We start from the raw sequence: 16,634 nt of genomic DNA on the forward strand, positions 1-16,634 counted from the left end.
ACGTTGTAGGTTAAAATTTGACTACTGATACAACATTGTATCAATATTAATCGCATTGTGATTGTCGTGTCAAACAACAAATTACCAACAAATATGTCATAACATTTTTTGAACGATAATATATAAGAATATATTAGATATATATAAGAATATATTGTAAATATTATCTATCAAGATATCGTTACGGCGCATCGGTATCACCAGTTCCCGGACGATCGTTGAAGTTAAGCATTGAACATGATCTAAAAATGGGTGACCGCCTGACATAGGATCGAGAATCCACGCGAGTTTCACGAATAATTGAAATAATATGGAATATGAAATGTCAGTTTTTTTTTTTATTATTTAGACAAAATAATCATACATTATTACTTATCTAAACCATACTAATGAATAAATCGTTGGAATTCAACAAAAAAATATATGTGTAATGTGCTAACAAATAACATATAATTCTTATATAACTTTTTAGTCACATGTTACTTTTATGTTATATTCACGTTATATAATTGTAACACGTGTGAGTAGGAAATTACAACGAACGTCTATATAACCTACTATATACAAGTTATATTGCATGTTACATTCCGTTTCATTACGGCAATGTAACTGTTATATATCTGTGTTTGTTGGGATGTTTCTTATCTTTCAGCAAACAGGATTTGTTGCCAATAATTGCCTCTATAAATACAATTATTAGGATTCGAGATCTGGTATCCCTTATAGAAATATCATACTAAGAATCATTGATAATTACTTATTATCCAGTATTTTTAATACTGAAAATAAGTAATTATCAATGATTCTTAGTATGATATTTCTATAAGGGATGCTTTTAGTTTTTACATTGTTTATTTGTGAAAAAATGTATTAATATGCAATACATAGAGAAGCGAAAACATATTGCAAATTTATATGACAATAATATCATAAAAAGAGCGCCTCATTAATAGGAGCACTTTTTGCATTTGTCATTTTTCCGTACCTGAGCGCGTTAAATCTCAGCCCTACCATTCGTTAAATGTAATCGCTTCCCGTTTAAAAGCTATTATAGCCTCGATATTTTTGTATTAGAATTTTCTTCTTAAAATATTGTAAGGAATCTACCATTAAAAACAATTCCGATGGTTTTAGGACACCCTGTATATATATTGAGTGTGAGTATATACAGGGCGTATAAAAAGTACAGGAACTGTATCTCGAAAACTAAGCATTTTAGGAAAAAGTGTTTCAGATAAAAGTTGTAGAGTTTCAAAAGATCTATTTACTGATCTTAGCAGTTTAAACTTGGATGACGTTACTAAGGTCAAGACAAGGTTACCTTGAATTTTTTAGCTAATAAAATGATTCGTACGGATGTTATACAAATTATATTACTGGTTAAAAATATTTGAGAATTTATGTAAGATCATCTTTAAATATAATAACATATTATGAACCTTAGTGCGCACTCAGTGCGCGCTAGTGCGAGCAACCGAATTCGCTATAAAACACTATAATAACATATTTTTCCATTAAGTATTTTTTCAATAATGAAACTTTTCAAATTACAGTACTGCTGGCATTAACATTACCCAAGGTGTACCACGCGGAAGTTTTCAGGAAGCAATCTGTACGCAGACTGACATCAGATTGACGACAGAATCTGTCGAATTCGAACAGGATCTGTCGACAGATCCATAGACATCTGCGTCTCCAATCTGCCGTCAGACTGCTGACAGGATCTGCTAACAGACTCTAATATCAGATTGGCAGCAGATTGCGTGCAGATCCTGTCGTTTCGTAGGTTCTTCAATTAAATTCTTGGTAGAACATTTTCTCATAATTTTTCATAATTATTCATAGAATGAGCGCTTTTTCATAAATACTTATAAATATTTGTAAAATATAATGAGAAAATATTAGTGAGTTAATAAGTTTTATATTATTTTTTCATAATTTTTAAGATTTTCTCTGAGATACGAACTTGAACTGAAGACATCTTTTGGGTAATCGCCCGATAAAAACAAGTACATTGTATCCACGTTGAATCCACGTAATTTACGTGGAATACGTGGATGGACATTTATCCACGAAATATCGATATAGATGCAATGTTGATTTGTCCTCGATAAATCGAGGTATCTCATCTTCGAAATATCCACGTAGATTTCACGTTCACCATATCCCGACAAAAATAGATACGTTGTATCCACATTGAATTCACGTAATTTACGTGAACTACGTTGATGGACATATCCACGAAATATCGACGCTTCTTTATCCTCAATAAATCGAGGTATTTCATCTTCAACGTAGATTTCACATGGGGATGTTAGCCACATCCCCATGCCTAAGTAGAACAAATGAACATAACCCAATCAGGAAAAAAATATTTAAAAAATGTTTAAAAAATGTTTTAAAATCGTTTGGAAAATATTTTTAAAAACGTTTTTAAAAACGTTAAAAATAATGGAATAAGTCGTCTTTTTTTTTTATTAAAAAAACGTTTATTTTAATGTTAAAAATGTTTTTTTAACGTTATAAAAAAGTAAAAAATCATTTTCTTCAAATGTTAAAAAAATTTTTTATAACGTTAAAAAGAAATTATTTCAAACATTAAAATAAACGTTTTTGTAATGAAAAAAATAGGACTTATCCCATTATTTTAACGTTTTTTTAAACGTTGTAAAAACGTTTAAAAATTATTTTCTTCAGATATTAAAAAAAATGTTTTTATAATGTTAAAAAAAACATCAAACATTAAAATAAACGTTTTTGTAATGAAAAAAAGGGACTTATTTATTCTTATTGTTTCATAAAAGAAACTAATTTCTAATTTTCCCATGTAACTACCCATATAACTGCTAGAAACCGAAGGTTGTCAAACACATTCTAAAACTTTCGCAAATCCTTCCTCGATAATTTCGAAGCGGTAGCTGGTCACCCATCCATCCTGACTGCGTTGCTTTATCTGATGATCGAGTGGCACGCGGTGATTTCAATGACTCCAACGATGTTCTTACAATTTATGCTTATAAAATGTATACTTACAGTGCTCACAATATATTATAACGTAGCAAATACGCGCGTTGATTCACCTATTTTATTTAATATCTTTTGATGGCTCAGTATCGAGTCGTCACGAACCCATCCGACCGAACATCAGTCGGACGGGAAACCGGCGCTTAGGCGCCACCACTATCACCACTTCGCGCAGCCGTGAGTCTCCGCAACGCGCTGCAACCCGACTCTATCGCGATAGAATATATCTACACGGCGTCGTGCAAATGAGGGAAGATTCCACCAAGGTAGTCAAACCGATACCGTTCCGACTACCGAAGCCTACGAGTATTCTCATATCCTCACCAGAAGATGAGTCTTCTCGTCGCCATCCGCGAGACTTCTCGCTTTCTGACGCCAACGAGACTCCTCGTTGTCGCACACGAATCTACTCGTATTGTTTCCGTCAGCGAGACTGCTCGTTGCCAAACTATTTCCGCGAGCCTTCTCGCATATCTCCGCCAGCGAGCCTTCTCGCTTTAAGCCATCAACGAGCCTACTCGTTGTCAGATCATATTCCGCGAGGCTTCTCGTTCCCTCCACTGACAATTCCTGCCCCGCGCAGCCCGGCGATTTGAGACTTCTCGCTCCCGGACGAATCCTGTCGTCAACTCCGTTATAATGAGACTTCTCGTCGTCGCCGACCCACGGGTCACCATATTGTCGCGTCCGGAGTCGCGGATAAAACATTGTTCATCGCCGCCCGGTATAACTCGCCTAGCGAAAGCACCACCTCGACAATCAAAGAGTTCATCCTATGGACAGGAGTGCGGACTGCCGCGTCTCCGCCAGGACTTCCTGGATCCCACCACGGTGACCTCGACATATCGCGAACCGTCGAATCGCCGCTAACAAAACATCGGTGCGTCTCGCTCGATTATAACCGCCCGTAAAATAACATATCGGGACTTCGTCTCTCATCCACTTCTTATATTTCTTATTATTATTATTATTATTATCTTAATAAACTCAGTTAATATATATGCCTGGGCCAGACCCTATTTATTTCTCCTACGTGAACTCGGCCACCGGCGAGCACATCCAGTAGGCTTACCTGAACAACGGACTACCGTCGCAATCTCTAAAGTTTTAAATAACATTATTTAAAAAAATTAAATGTTTAACTAAATTAACTTGGAAAAACATTTAAAAAATGTTAAAAATAATGGAATAATTCCTCTTTTTAATTAGAAAACATTTAATTTTTTAAAACAATGTTTTTTGACGTTATAAAATTTGTTTAAAATTCATTTTCTTCAACATTTACAGAAACATTTTTATAATGTTAACAAAACATTATTTCAAATGTAATAAATGTTTCTTTTAATAAAGAAATGAGGTTTAACCCATTTTTGTTAAATAATATTAAAAAATTTTAACTGCCTGTTTTTTTTTAACCTTTTTTCTTGATGCTTTTGTTGACGATCTAAAATGGGATTAAATTAATCGTAATTTTAATCCCATTTTTTTATATTTCCAATGCTTCCAAAATTTCAATTCTCATTCACCTACCTAATCAGAATATTTTAAAAATGCTTCTAAAATGTTTTTTTTTCATTTAATATTCATTTCCTCAAATCATTATCAGACAAATTTTATTGAATATTTTTTCCTACCCTTATAGAAATATCATACTAAAAATCATTGATAATTATTTATTTTCAGTATTAAAAATACTGGATAATAAGTAATTACCAATGATTCTTAGTATGATATTTCTATAAGGGTAATATATAGTATTTACTAAATATTGCTTTTCATTAAATATTCACATAGAATTATAATTTTAAAATATTTTTAAAATATTTTTAAAATATCACGAAAAGATTGGAAAAATGTCTACAATCATTATTTGTGACAAATAATTAATGTATACTAAATATTTAAAAATGTTTAAAAAATATTTAAAAAATATTTATTAAATCATTATAAAAAACGAATAATAAATATAAAATAAATGTTTTAAAAACGCGTTACAGAAACGTTTAAAAAATGTTAACTGAAATTATTATTTTTTAACGAATAATTAATATAAAATAAATATTTTAAAAATGTGTAAACAATGTTTGAAAAATATTTATGAAAATTATTACATCAAACGAATAATAAATACAAAATAAATATTTTGAAAATGTTTAAAAAATGTTTAAAAAATATTTATTAAAATCATTATATAAAACGAATAATAAATATAAAATAAACGTTTTAAAAATGTTATGTAAATATTTTTTTGATAATAAGTTGAGAAAATGAGTAATAAATGAAAAAAAACATTTTAAAAACGCTTAAAAAATATTTGCACAATTTACATGATATTTTTAAGAAATCTCTCAAACAGGAGAACTTCATGAGCCCTATTAGTAGATGTCCCTGGAACATGATGATTATTCGATAATATTTAGACATTATTTCCGAGATATCAAAATGTGTTCCTAAAAATGTTATCTTTTAGTTCTCATCCTGACAATATTAAATTGATATTATTTAACATGATGTTACAAAGAGAACATTTGCAAGAAATCTCTCAAACGGGATAACTTCAAAAGCTCTTTTAGTAGATGTCTCGGAATATGATGATTATTAGATATCATTTAGACATCATTTCCGAGATATCAAAATGCGTTCTTAAAAAAGTTATCTTTGAGTTCCCATTCTGACAAGCATGTTGACTGGGAAGCAATAGGTTCATAATCCAAAGGTGCCTCAGGTCTAAGTTCGAATCTCAGTGTTAGTGAGAATTTTTAAGTGTGATATAACATTTGGAATCAAATAATCTTAAATTTCAAATAAAGTCAACAAAGGCTGACTAGTTTTTTATTTCGACCAATTTGCCAATATTTGTAAAAAAGTGAAACTGTTTGCGCTTTTTTCCTTGTATATTCTATAAGATATATAAGAATATTCCGGAATATTTTGGAATATTCTTGGAATTTTAGATTCTAGGAATATTCTATAAATATTCCAGGGATATCTAGCTTTTACTGGGAAAATGCCCATCCACGTGATTCATATAAATTATGTGGATTCGACGTGGATATTTGTATTCTTTTCCATATGGATTCTAGATACCGTTTTAAAGCGAATGATCCACTCAATGTTCCACGTGGATATCGACATCAATGATAGATCCACGTGATAGTACGTGGATTCCACGTACCTGTTTTTGTCGGGTCGTCCCTTATGAAAAAGTTTTTAGTATTAGTGGCACTGTTAGAACATTAGCACTATTGATATTCGCTATAGTGACACTGTTATGGCTCCTGCACACAGAACGCGGTAATGCTTGTCGCGCGGCGGAAGTTCGCGCGACAGTCAATCAATATGCTGCTTTCCGTAATAACCTTCTAGTTCTTACGGAAAAACAACATATTGATTGGCTGTCGCGCGGCAAGCATTACCGCGTCCTATGTGCAGGAATCATAAGACGTAACGTAAAGGTGCTTTTACATGAGAACATCGAGCGTCGAGCGTTAAAGTGGTAGCCAATCAACGTGCCACTTTCCGTAAGAACTACAAGTATACTTCTGGAACTTGATACGTTAATTGGCTAACTCTTTAACGCTCGACGCTGCAACGCTCCCATGTATTGGCACCTTAAGAATTGACCAGTCATGTTGAGAATCGTCGAATTATAAGATCGCCATTTTTGTGAATATTCTATCGTAATTGGTTAGTTCTTACGTTACGTCTTACGATTACTGTTACGAAAAATGTGTGTGGCCAGCTTTACCGCGTCCTGTGCAGGAGCCATTACGGGTGCTTTCCAATTGCTTAACACATCTTGACACACACGTACACAAAATCAGTTTATTGGTCATATATTATCTAAAATATCTTGTAAGATAATATGCAACCAATAAACTGGTTTTGTGTAACACAGTGTATGCAACTGGAAAGCACGTTACTGTTAAGCTGGCCAAACACATTTTCCGTAACGGTAAACGTAAGGTTGAGTTTTTTATTTGCAACAGATGTAGCTGAATGCATTTCGTGGATGCATCAAGATTGCACTTTTTAAGGTTACTAGCTAGTGATGTACTGTCCCTAGAAAATAAATTTTCCTATTAGCTATTGGATCGTCGTATGTCTGTGTCGGGTCCCAATCAGTAATGTATCAGTATTGCTTTTATAAAAATTGTGAGAGAGAGAAAGAAAGAGAAAGGCAGTCTAATAATAATATCAAATAGTATAAAAAATGTCATTAATTGAAATCGATTTAGTACATGGAACATGGTCAGTTATTAGAGGATAAATAGTCCTCAGAGTTAAGGATGTATCTGAGATACAATCGGTGACAAAAGTGCTTGAAAAACGAAAAATTTTAATATCTGCTTCAAACGTGTTGTAAACCTAGTGATAAGTGATACAAATAGTGACTAATATAATATATTTCTCATTTAAAAAGTTATTTTTTACTTTCTCAACAATTTATTACTTTTATTTGCTTTTCTTCACCTTTCTATAATAAAACTTTTGGCAGGAAAAATACCCTGAATTCAACTTTACAACATTAAATTTCGTATTTATTTAACATCAATATCCATCAGTGCAAAGGAGTAAAGGAATTGGGATAAGTTAAAACAGGTAAATATGCATTGTCTGAACAATAACTATCAATATTATTTATTGTTATTATAAATATTTAATGAAAAAAGTTAAACGTAGCAACAGCGTGCCATGTAGTTTGTGGCTTGTATGTTGGCAGTAATGTACTGTCGTGGCAGGTTAGATGAAACAATAAAAGCTCAAATTTTACACTTATCCTATTGTTCATCGAAATTATTTAATTTATATTCTTGTCCTCTACATGAAACAATACAGACAAAACAAGAATTTACGACGTAACTTTATTATACTGATTTATAGGTTATTCATTTGACATTAGCTGATTGCAACGTTACCGCATTTCCAATTACTAACTTCTTATGACAATCGCAAAATTGTCACAAATAAAAATAAATTTCTCTGAAACCGTGTTGTAAAAATTAATCAAATTCCGCAAGTTCCGATAATTCAGGATTTATATGTATAAAAATATTTAAATTTTTTGTACTATTTTTTCTATACGTTTTTACTCTTCACATTCAGGGAAGTTGCTTTTGCCATAAGAATACGTGTAAAATTAACATAATAATTACTCTTCAACAGTTTAGTGAATCGACTTGAAATTTTTTTCAGTATATTATAGATAATTAAGGAAAAGTTACCCAAAGTTTTATCAAATAGGTACTATTTTTATATAGCTCAGATACATCCTTAACTTCAGGTGCTGTCATTACCCAGTAAGCAATCTGCGCGCAGAGTCTGTCGACAGACTATGACGGCAGATTGGCTGCAGATTGCGCGCAGATCCTGTGGTTTCGTAGGTTCTTCAATTAAATTTTCTCATAATTTTTCATAATTACTCATAGAATAAGCGCTTTCTCATAAATACTCATAAAAACTATGACAAAAACAAATTTTTCTACATTATTTTTCACAATTTTTAATATTTTCTCTAGTGAAATTCGAACTTGAACTGAAGACATCTTTTGGATAATTGTCCGTCGCCTTAGACACTACGTCAATTCTTCACTTGATAAAAAGCGCTTTGTATTGCCCATTTAAAGTTTAAGGAAGAAAAATATTATAGTTTGTTCGCCTTTTAAGCCGCAAAATATAGACGAAACCGTTTAGCGTATAAATAATGTAAGAAAGACTGGTACGATAATTCGAAATTAATTTTCTACCAAGGAATGTATAGAAAATTACTGCAATAAAACAGCAGATAATGACATTTTTCTATCATGTTAATAAAATACTGTACTTTTACATGTGCGAATTAATTTGGTCGATCGTCCCGTTCAGATTGTATTAAGTTTTATCAAAATCGAAGTATGATATATTTTTAAATAAACCATCAAAAAAATTCTGTAAAAGTTATTTACATAGCGAGACTAATATTTTATTCGGTGCTGCTGCCTTCAGTACTTATTGCATGACGGTTAAATCGGATTTAATGACATAACAACATTAAAAAAAATAATAAGATGAGAAATTGTATGAAAAATTATGAGAACAATTTTTACCAGGAATGACATGTGTACGCCTTTAAATGGCCATTTAACCGTTGTACTATTCTATACTTGTACTCGTTATTTCTCTATTATTGTTGTTTTTTTATAAAAAATGTGTAATACAATTTTAAAATATAAACATTGTTTTTTATTGTGTATATGTGTACAATTATTGCACAATATAATTATCTTGACTTCTCTGCAGCAGTTTTACATAGTGTGTATGTGAAACTGCCCCATTTAATAACGTACATATGGCCCTTAATAGAATTAAATAGCCTATCTAGGAAACAGAATCTGCGCGCAATCTGTCGTCAGAATCTGTCGACAGGCTCTGCGCGCAGTCTGTCACCAATCTGTCGTCAGAGACTGCTAAAACAGTTTCTGTGTGCAGTCTGTTGCCATTCTGTCAACAGACACTGTTGACAGACTCTGCTTAAAATCTGCTCGCACAGGTTTGGCTATCTGGGTACAAACAAACCTCCAATAGCTCCTACATTTGCAGTATCTATCTACAACTTATTAATAAATTAATTTTTCCATATTTTTTATTACAATTATCCCAGCAAACACAAAATACAACTGTTATATCCCTAACAGCACAGATATCCAGGGAACGTCCTGAATACGTTCTGAGAACGTCTCAATATCCTCAGAATATCCCTGGAATGTTCTCAGAAGTTCTTGTGCTGTCTGGGATAACATAGACGTAACACGTATTCTTGTTACCTCTATGTTATATAGCAATTATGTCTTTGGTAAGATTGTAATATTTCGACTATATTTAATACACATTTTTGTATATTTATTGAACATATTACATCAATCACTACTATTCTCTATCCTTTTCATCCATTAACCCAGACACAGCACAAAATATTTATAAAATATTTACAAAATATTTATAAGATATTTATTTGAATATTTTATGAATATTTACCAAAATGTTTCATAAATATATTTATAAATATATTTACAAAATATTTTTGTGACCTTAGATTCAATAGATGAAAAATATTTATCTCAAAAATATTATAAAAATATTTATTAAAATAGGTACATTTATATACATTTTCCTCTTTTCCAGAATTTTTCTTAAAATTTTTATTTTATTGTTTCATACGCTACTTATTTAAAACTAAATTATACTTTGAAAATTTGTTTATCATTGCTGAGATTCGAATTTCTTACTTTTTATTAATTTAATAATTTTAAATAATTACATTTATTTTTTTCATATATAATATTTGTAAATAGATATATTTACAAAATATATTTATTGCTTACTTTCAAAAACTACAAAAGATATTGATTTCGTTCAACTAACTTCTCTACAACTTGATCTATTAGAATTTTATAATCTATTAGCGTTTTATAATATTACAAATAATATCACTGCTTGAGGTAAAACGTGGAAGCCCGCGAACGTCTTGACATCAAGTGCCGCCAACACTAAAAATATTTATTTTTTGTTTACTATAAATATTGTATAAAATATTTAGTGTGTATTTTAATAATATTTTCAATGAAGATTTTGATACTTTTTCCTTCATATGTGTGTGTATATAAAATATTTATATTATATTTATATAATATTTTTAAGAAATAATTCGAAATAAATATTTATCATAAATATTGTGTGCTGTCTGAGAAACACACTACTTTCTTCACACATTACTTCCTGCACATTCGGAACTCAGGCTACAATTTTTCGGCAGCCGCTTGGATTGGGGTGCTAAAAGTTGTAAGCAATTACACGATTTTACTTGCAACTTAAATTAAAAAACGGTCAAGACGTACACAGTCTGCAGCTTGATATGCGCAACTGGATATACAGAACGATTAAATTATACATCGGATGCATCGGGTTATATCTGTTGCGAATAAAAGAACACACCCTAATAGCTCCTGCACACAGGACGCGGTAATGCTTGCCGCGTGGCGAAAGTCCACGCGACAGCCAATCAATATGTTGTTTTTCCGTAAGAGCTAGAAGGTTATTACGGAAAGCAGCATATTGATTGGCTGTCGCACGAACTTCCGCCGTACGGTAAGCATTACCACGTCGTGTGTGTAGGAATCATTAAGTCCATTCTACAATTGCGTAAGCGGAGTCGTGACCGTAAGAGACCGTAGTCGTCAACCAATCCGAATGTTTTATTTACTGATTGCTTTATTCTGATTGGTTGTCGTAATCACATACAACCACTTACACCACGTTCACGCAATTGTAGAATGGGCTTAAGAATTTACCAATCATATTGAAAATCGTCGAATTGTAAGGTCGCCATTTTTGTGAATACTCGATCGTAATTGGTCAATTCTTAGTTACATCTTACGGTTATTGGCTGCATTCAGCAGACTCAACAGTTGCACAACAGTTGAGTAACTTGTCAATGTAATTGGTCTAGATTTAGGGATCTAATAGCAAGAACCAATAATCGTTGATTGCTCACTGAGCGCTTTTTCTACTGAATGCGCCCATTGTTACGGAAAGTGTGTGTGGCCAGCTTTATATCAATTCGTGTGCGACGTCCCTTAGCAATCTAGTTTAATATAAACATCTGTGGTGTAAAGGTTTCTGTGTAATTAGTAATTTTTGCTAATTAAAGATTAACTTTAATTTTTTTTATGCTTATCAAAGGTTAATAAGTTTCTTCAAATGTATTGAATATGATACATTTCTATTTTGGATTATTTTGTAAAATTTTTTTATGTAATCAAGATGTAATAGATTATTTACTAATTATTTAGAAATTGATGTATATGTCATAGACGAATTGTTTAATGTGAGAAATTTCTATTTTGGATTATTTTATGAAAATGTTTTATATAATTATTACATTAAGATAGTAATAGATTAAAAAATATTTATCTTTTTACAGATTATGTTCTTATGTAAATCATAACACTAAACATGTATTCCAACCATTTGAACAAGACAATTTCAACTATAACCAGTACAGAAAAAGTATTTTTAACTGATTCGGAATTAGATGAAATTGCTTCATTTCTCGTTGGAAATCCTCAACGTTTTAGAGAAAATATTATAATTCCTAGAATGATAGGACCTGTACAAATAAAGACTAATGAAGAAAAGAAAATAGAAAGTGTAATGGAAAGCTGTGCATTTAAAAGCATCATGAGTTGTATTCTTGGTATATATTACTATATTTCTTTATACACAGATACAAGCAGTAATATAATATAAATATATATATATATATATATATATATACATATAAAAAAAAATATATGTATATATATATAAACTGTGTTAACTTGATATAAAACTTTTAGGATATGGTTTAGGAGCTGCTATTGGGCTATTTTCCTCTAGTGTAAATCCTAATGTAGCAATTGTTGAGAAGCAACAAAGTGCACGAGAAATATTACGGGAAATGAAAACAACTACACATGGTTATGCAAAAAACTTTGCAGTTATTGGATGTATATTTTCTGCTATTGAGTGTACTATAGAATCGGTAAAACTTAAATAACTAAAAATATATTAAAGATTCAATTTTCATATAATATGCTATGTTCAATTATATATTTGTTTTGATATTATAATTTATGTTTTGATTTTTAGTATAGAGGTAAAACAGACTGGAGAAATGGTACATATGCTGGTGGTTTAACAGGTGGAATAATTGGCTTAAGAGGTACTAATCATTTTAATGCATTTAGTAATATTTACTTATATAAATATTTTTGAATGTACTGTTTAACTTAAATATTTGTAGCTGGTATAAAAGCAGGTCTAGTTGGTGCTGCAGGCTTCGCAACATTTTCGACACTTATAGATTATTACATGCATAAATCCTAAATTTAACTTAATTTTAGTTATTAAAGGTATACTTGTATGTATATTATATATTGATTTTATATATATATATATATATATATATATATATATATATATATATATATATATATACACCAATATATAATTTATGTAATTTATTGATGTCATTTTTGTCTCTAATGTAATTTTTTTTACAAAACTAACAATATATTTTTAGTAACCTATAAAATATATTTCCTAAGTATATTATCTTACTGATTTATTTTTAAATTTATATATGCAGAATATTTTATTTTAATCTTTCCATTCGGACTTTATCTTTAGAACTAGAGATTTTTATAAAGAATGATATTGAATTAAAATTATTCTGCTTTTAAAAAGACGTTTTATAGATATATGGGCTACTTTTTATGGATAGTCTTTGTTTAAGATAGAATCATTTCCATGATTTCAATATAATTTACATTTAGAAAGAAATAGTATATTAATTTTTGCAGATTTGAATAATTTAAAAGTGTTTATTAAAAAATTTAATATTTTATTAAGAAAAACAATATTCTAAATGTTTTGAATTAAATGAAGTAATTTAGCGTTTGTACTTACACTGGACTTTTTGATAGCTTTAAACTATAATAAACACTTCTTAGTATTTTAGGAAAACTGTAAAAGATTCAACTCAGTCAATATAACATACATCCCCATACATACACAGCATAAAACGTCTCAGCAATATCTCAGAAATATTAAAAATATTATTTTTGAAACATTTTATTTGAGATATTCTTAGAACATTCAATGAATATTTTAAATAAAATATTTCGTATGAAATACTTTAGAAATATTCTATTCGAAATATTACATTGGAAATATTGTGGAAATATTTTGGAGATCTTGCACTACAAATATTTTAGAACATCTGTAATGAGATATTCTAGAAATATTCCATTTGAAACATTATAATTTGCGAAGTTTTTGAAATATTCTGGAAATCTGTCGCGGAAAGTATATCAGAATATCTCAGTATATTGAATATTCTAGAAATATTTTATTTGAAACATTACCTATTGTACAAATTTTCATTGTATGTATCATTCAAAGATTTCTTGACTTGAAGAAGTCGGTTAATTGTTAACACTCAAATTTAGGTGTTTTTCCCCAATTTTTAGGTGTTTACACCCACAATTGAGTGTTTTTTGTAAGGGTGTACTAATAATAATAATGAACACAAGTAATTCAAATAAATAATAATTATTTATTGTTATAATGTGCGTTTGCGTGTGTGCGCGCGCGTTTATGTGTGTGCGTATATGTGTCCAGTTCATTATATATTTGAGATAATTTTGAAACATAAAAATTATTCAAAATATTTGTATATATATTTATAAAAAAATTTTATAGAAACTACTCTATTTCAAGCCACAATACATTATTATTTAAAATCTTTTAAAAATCAATCTATGTAAGTCAATGAATTGTTTGAAGAAAAACTATATCTTATATGGATATCCTAGTAAAAATTTACTCGTTCAATAAACATATAAGATTAATAATTTTTTATAAAGTGAATTTTATGGGGTTTTTGAATGGATACTTGTACGTTTTTTATTAGCATATGTCCAAAATATTTCAAATACATAATATCAAAAATATTTTAAACTATTTCTACAATGTCTTCATATAAAATCTTGCAAATATTTTTACAATATTTCTCAGCAATCAAAATCTCAGCACTACTTTTCAGCATTCTGTTCCATACTGTCCGGGTCGCCGAAAAACGGAGCGCGGTAACGGGTTATGGTAAAATTTCGTTAGAATTCTTCTTGTGGAGAGATTTCACAAATTGGCGTCCTATGAAAGACTTATCGAAAAACTTGTCGAAAAACTGTTCATTAGAACGCTATAAATTTATCCTGATCGTATTGAATGTTTTCAATTTTCATTTCCATGAAAATGCTAATTATTTAACATTAAATTTCAATAAACAAGCATGAAATATTATTTTTAAAAAAAGATTATATCACAAAATTTTTTTAACGATCTATCCATCCCAGCAAACAGAATATAAATATTATATAACATAGAAGTAACACGTAATATAAAGGATGTTATACGTTATTAATGTTAAAGTTACATAATTTTTTTTTATAACTATAATCTGTGTTTTAGATCTGTTATAATTCTTTGTTATTTACAGGTTATAATTATATAACACCAACATAATTAAAATATAATATGTTATATAACAAACGTTTATTTGCATTACATCTATATATATTGCATTATATAGCATTCTTATATCTAAGGATCGGATCATTCACTAGATGGCTCCCGTTTTCTCGTGTCTTTCTCATACGTAAAATATGATGCATTAATACCCAGATAACAAAATGTTTTCACAGTGATATCATGGTGCGCGCACGCAGTGCGTATAATCCGCACGGCTTGCACGCATATTATCATACAGATGCGCCCTCATATGAGACCCATATTGCTCGCACACGTGCGACTTCACGTGTGCGAGTTATATGGGTCTCCACTGAGGACGCATCTCATACAGCACAGTAATGTTGAGTCAATGTTGAAAAAATGTTGAATTGTAAAAATGTCAATATTGCAGCAACATTGACAAACATTGCAAACCTTGATATAATGTAAAAATGTCGATTATTGATTTTTCCTTGACATTTCAACATCTTATTCTTATTGTTTCATAATAAAAAACTAATTCCTAATTTTCTCATGTTTTATAACTGCTAGAAACCGAAGATTATCAAACACACTCTAAAACTTTCGCGAATCCTCCCTCAATAATTTCAAATCCGAAGCCGTATGTCGGTCATCCATCCATCCTGACTGCATTGCTTAACTTGACGATCGAGCGGCACGCGGTGATTCCAATGACTCTAACGATGTTCTTACAATTTATGCTTATAAAATGTATACATACAGTGTTCATAGTATATTATAACGTACTTAGGAAATATACGCGTTGATTCGTCTATTTTATTTAATATCTTTAAAGTTTATTTGGTTATTTGCAAAACGACCGACTATTCCTTCCAGTTTAATGTTTTTTATGCATTTTTTGTTATCAATACAGCTTGCGTCAGACTCTATATAATAGAGAATATTATGAATAGAGAATAAATTGTACTTTTTGTTCAATATATATTCAACATTGCAGCAATATCTTGTAATCAATAGAAAAATCAACATATATTCTATGCAGGAAAACACTTGCACTTCTATCTTTAACGTTGCAACGTCTCATCAACGTTTTTTCAACGTTCTTGCTGTATGGGATCTCTGATCCGCAAATGAGACTGATATAACCTGCACGTTTGGGGTGCGTTCTTTTATTCGCAACAGATACAACCCGATGCATCCGATGCATAATTTAATCGTTCTGTATATCCAGTTGCGCACATCAAGCTGCAGACTGCGTAAATTTTGATCGTTCTTTAATTTAAGTTGCAAACAGAATCGTGCAACTACTTTTAGCATGTCTATCCAAGCGGCTGCCGGAAAATTGAAGCTTGAGTTCCGAATGTGCAGGAACCTTAAGGCTCCTGGGGAGTCGCATCATCCATCTCTTTTTAATGACGTCAGAAGCGAGAAAACGCATGCTAAAAATTCCTGCAAAATACGTCGAGATAAACAGATATATCCACAAAACGACATTTGCGATCGATTAAGTACACCTCTAAAATACTCCGTACACTTTCCTT

The 16,634-nt window shown here is 30.5% G+C and overlaps 1 protein-coding gene across 4 annotated transcripts; it reads left to right on the forward strand.

Annotated features, from left to right (window-relative positions):
• The first annotated feature begins 11,594 nt into the window (after positions 1 to 11,594).
• Positions 11,595 to 13,009, forward strand: LOC116852882 (mitochondrial import inner membrane translocase subunit Tim22). Of its 4 annotated transcripts, none has more exons than XM_032833638.1 (5): positions 11,595 to 11,742; positions 11,984 to 12,256; positions 12,399 to 12,583; positions 12,691 to 12,763; positions 12,845 to 13,009. In XM_032833638.1, exons 2-5 carry the CDS (start codon positions 12,016 to 12,018, stop codon positions 12,925 to 12,927), a joined length of 582 nt encoding a protein of 193 aa, XP_032689529.1. In that variant the 5' UTR covers positions 11,595 to 11,742; positions 11,984 to 12,015; the 3' UTR covers positions 12,928 to 13,009. The 4 variants fall into 4 exon arrangements, with proteins under 4 accessions (XP_032689529.1, XP_032689533.1, XP_032689531.1 ...); XM_032833642.1 differs by having other exon boundaries at positions 11,604 to 11,675; XM_032833640.1 differs by having other exon boundaries at positions 11,618 to 11,683.
• Positions 13,010 to 16,634: the final 3,625 nt, after the last annotated feature.

Source organism: Odontomachus brunneus, unplaced genomic scaffold (assembly GCF_010583005.1).
Source record: "Odontomachus brunneus isolate Ranch 3 - 2012 unplaced genomic scaffold, Obru_v1 Obru_scaffold_260, whole genome shotgun sequence".
Classification (NCBI taxonomy): domain Eukaryota; kingdom Metazoa; phylum Arthropoda; class Insecta; order Hymenoptera; family Formicidae; genus Odontomachus; species Odontomachus brunneus.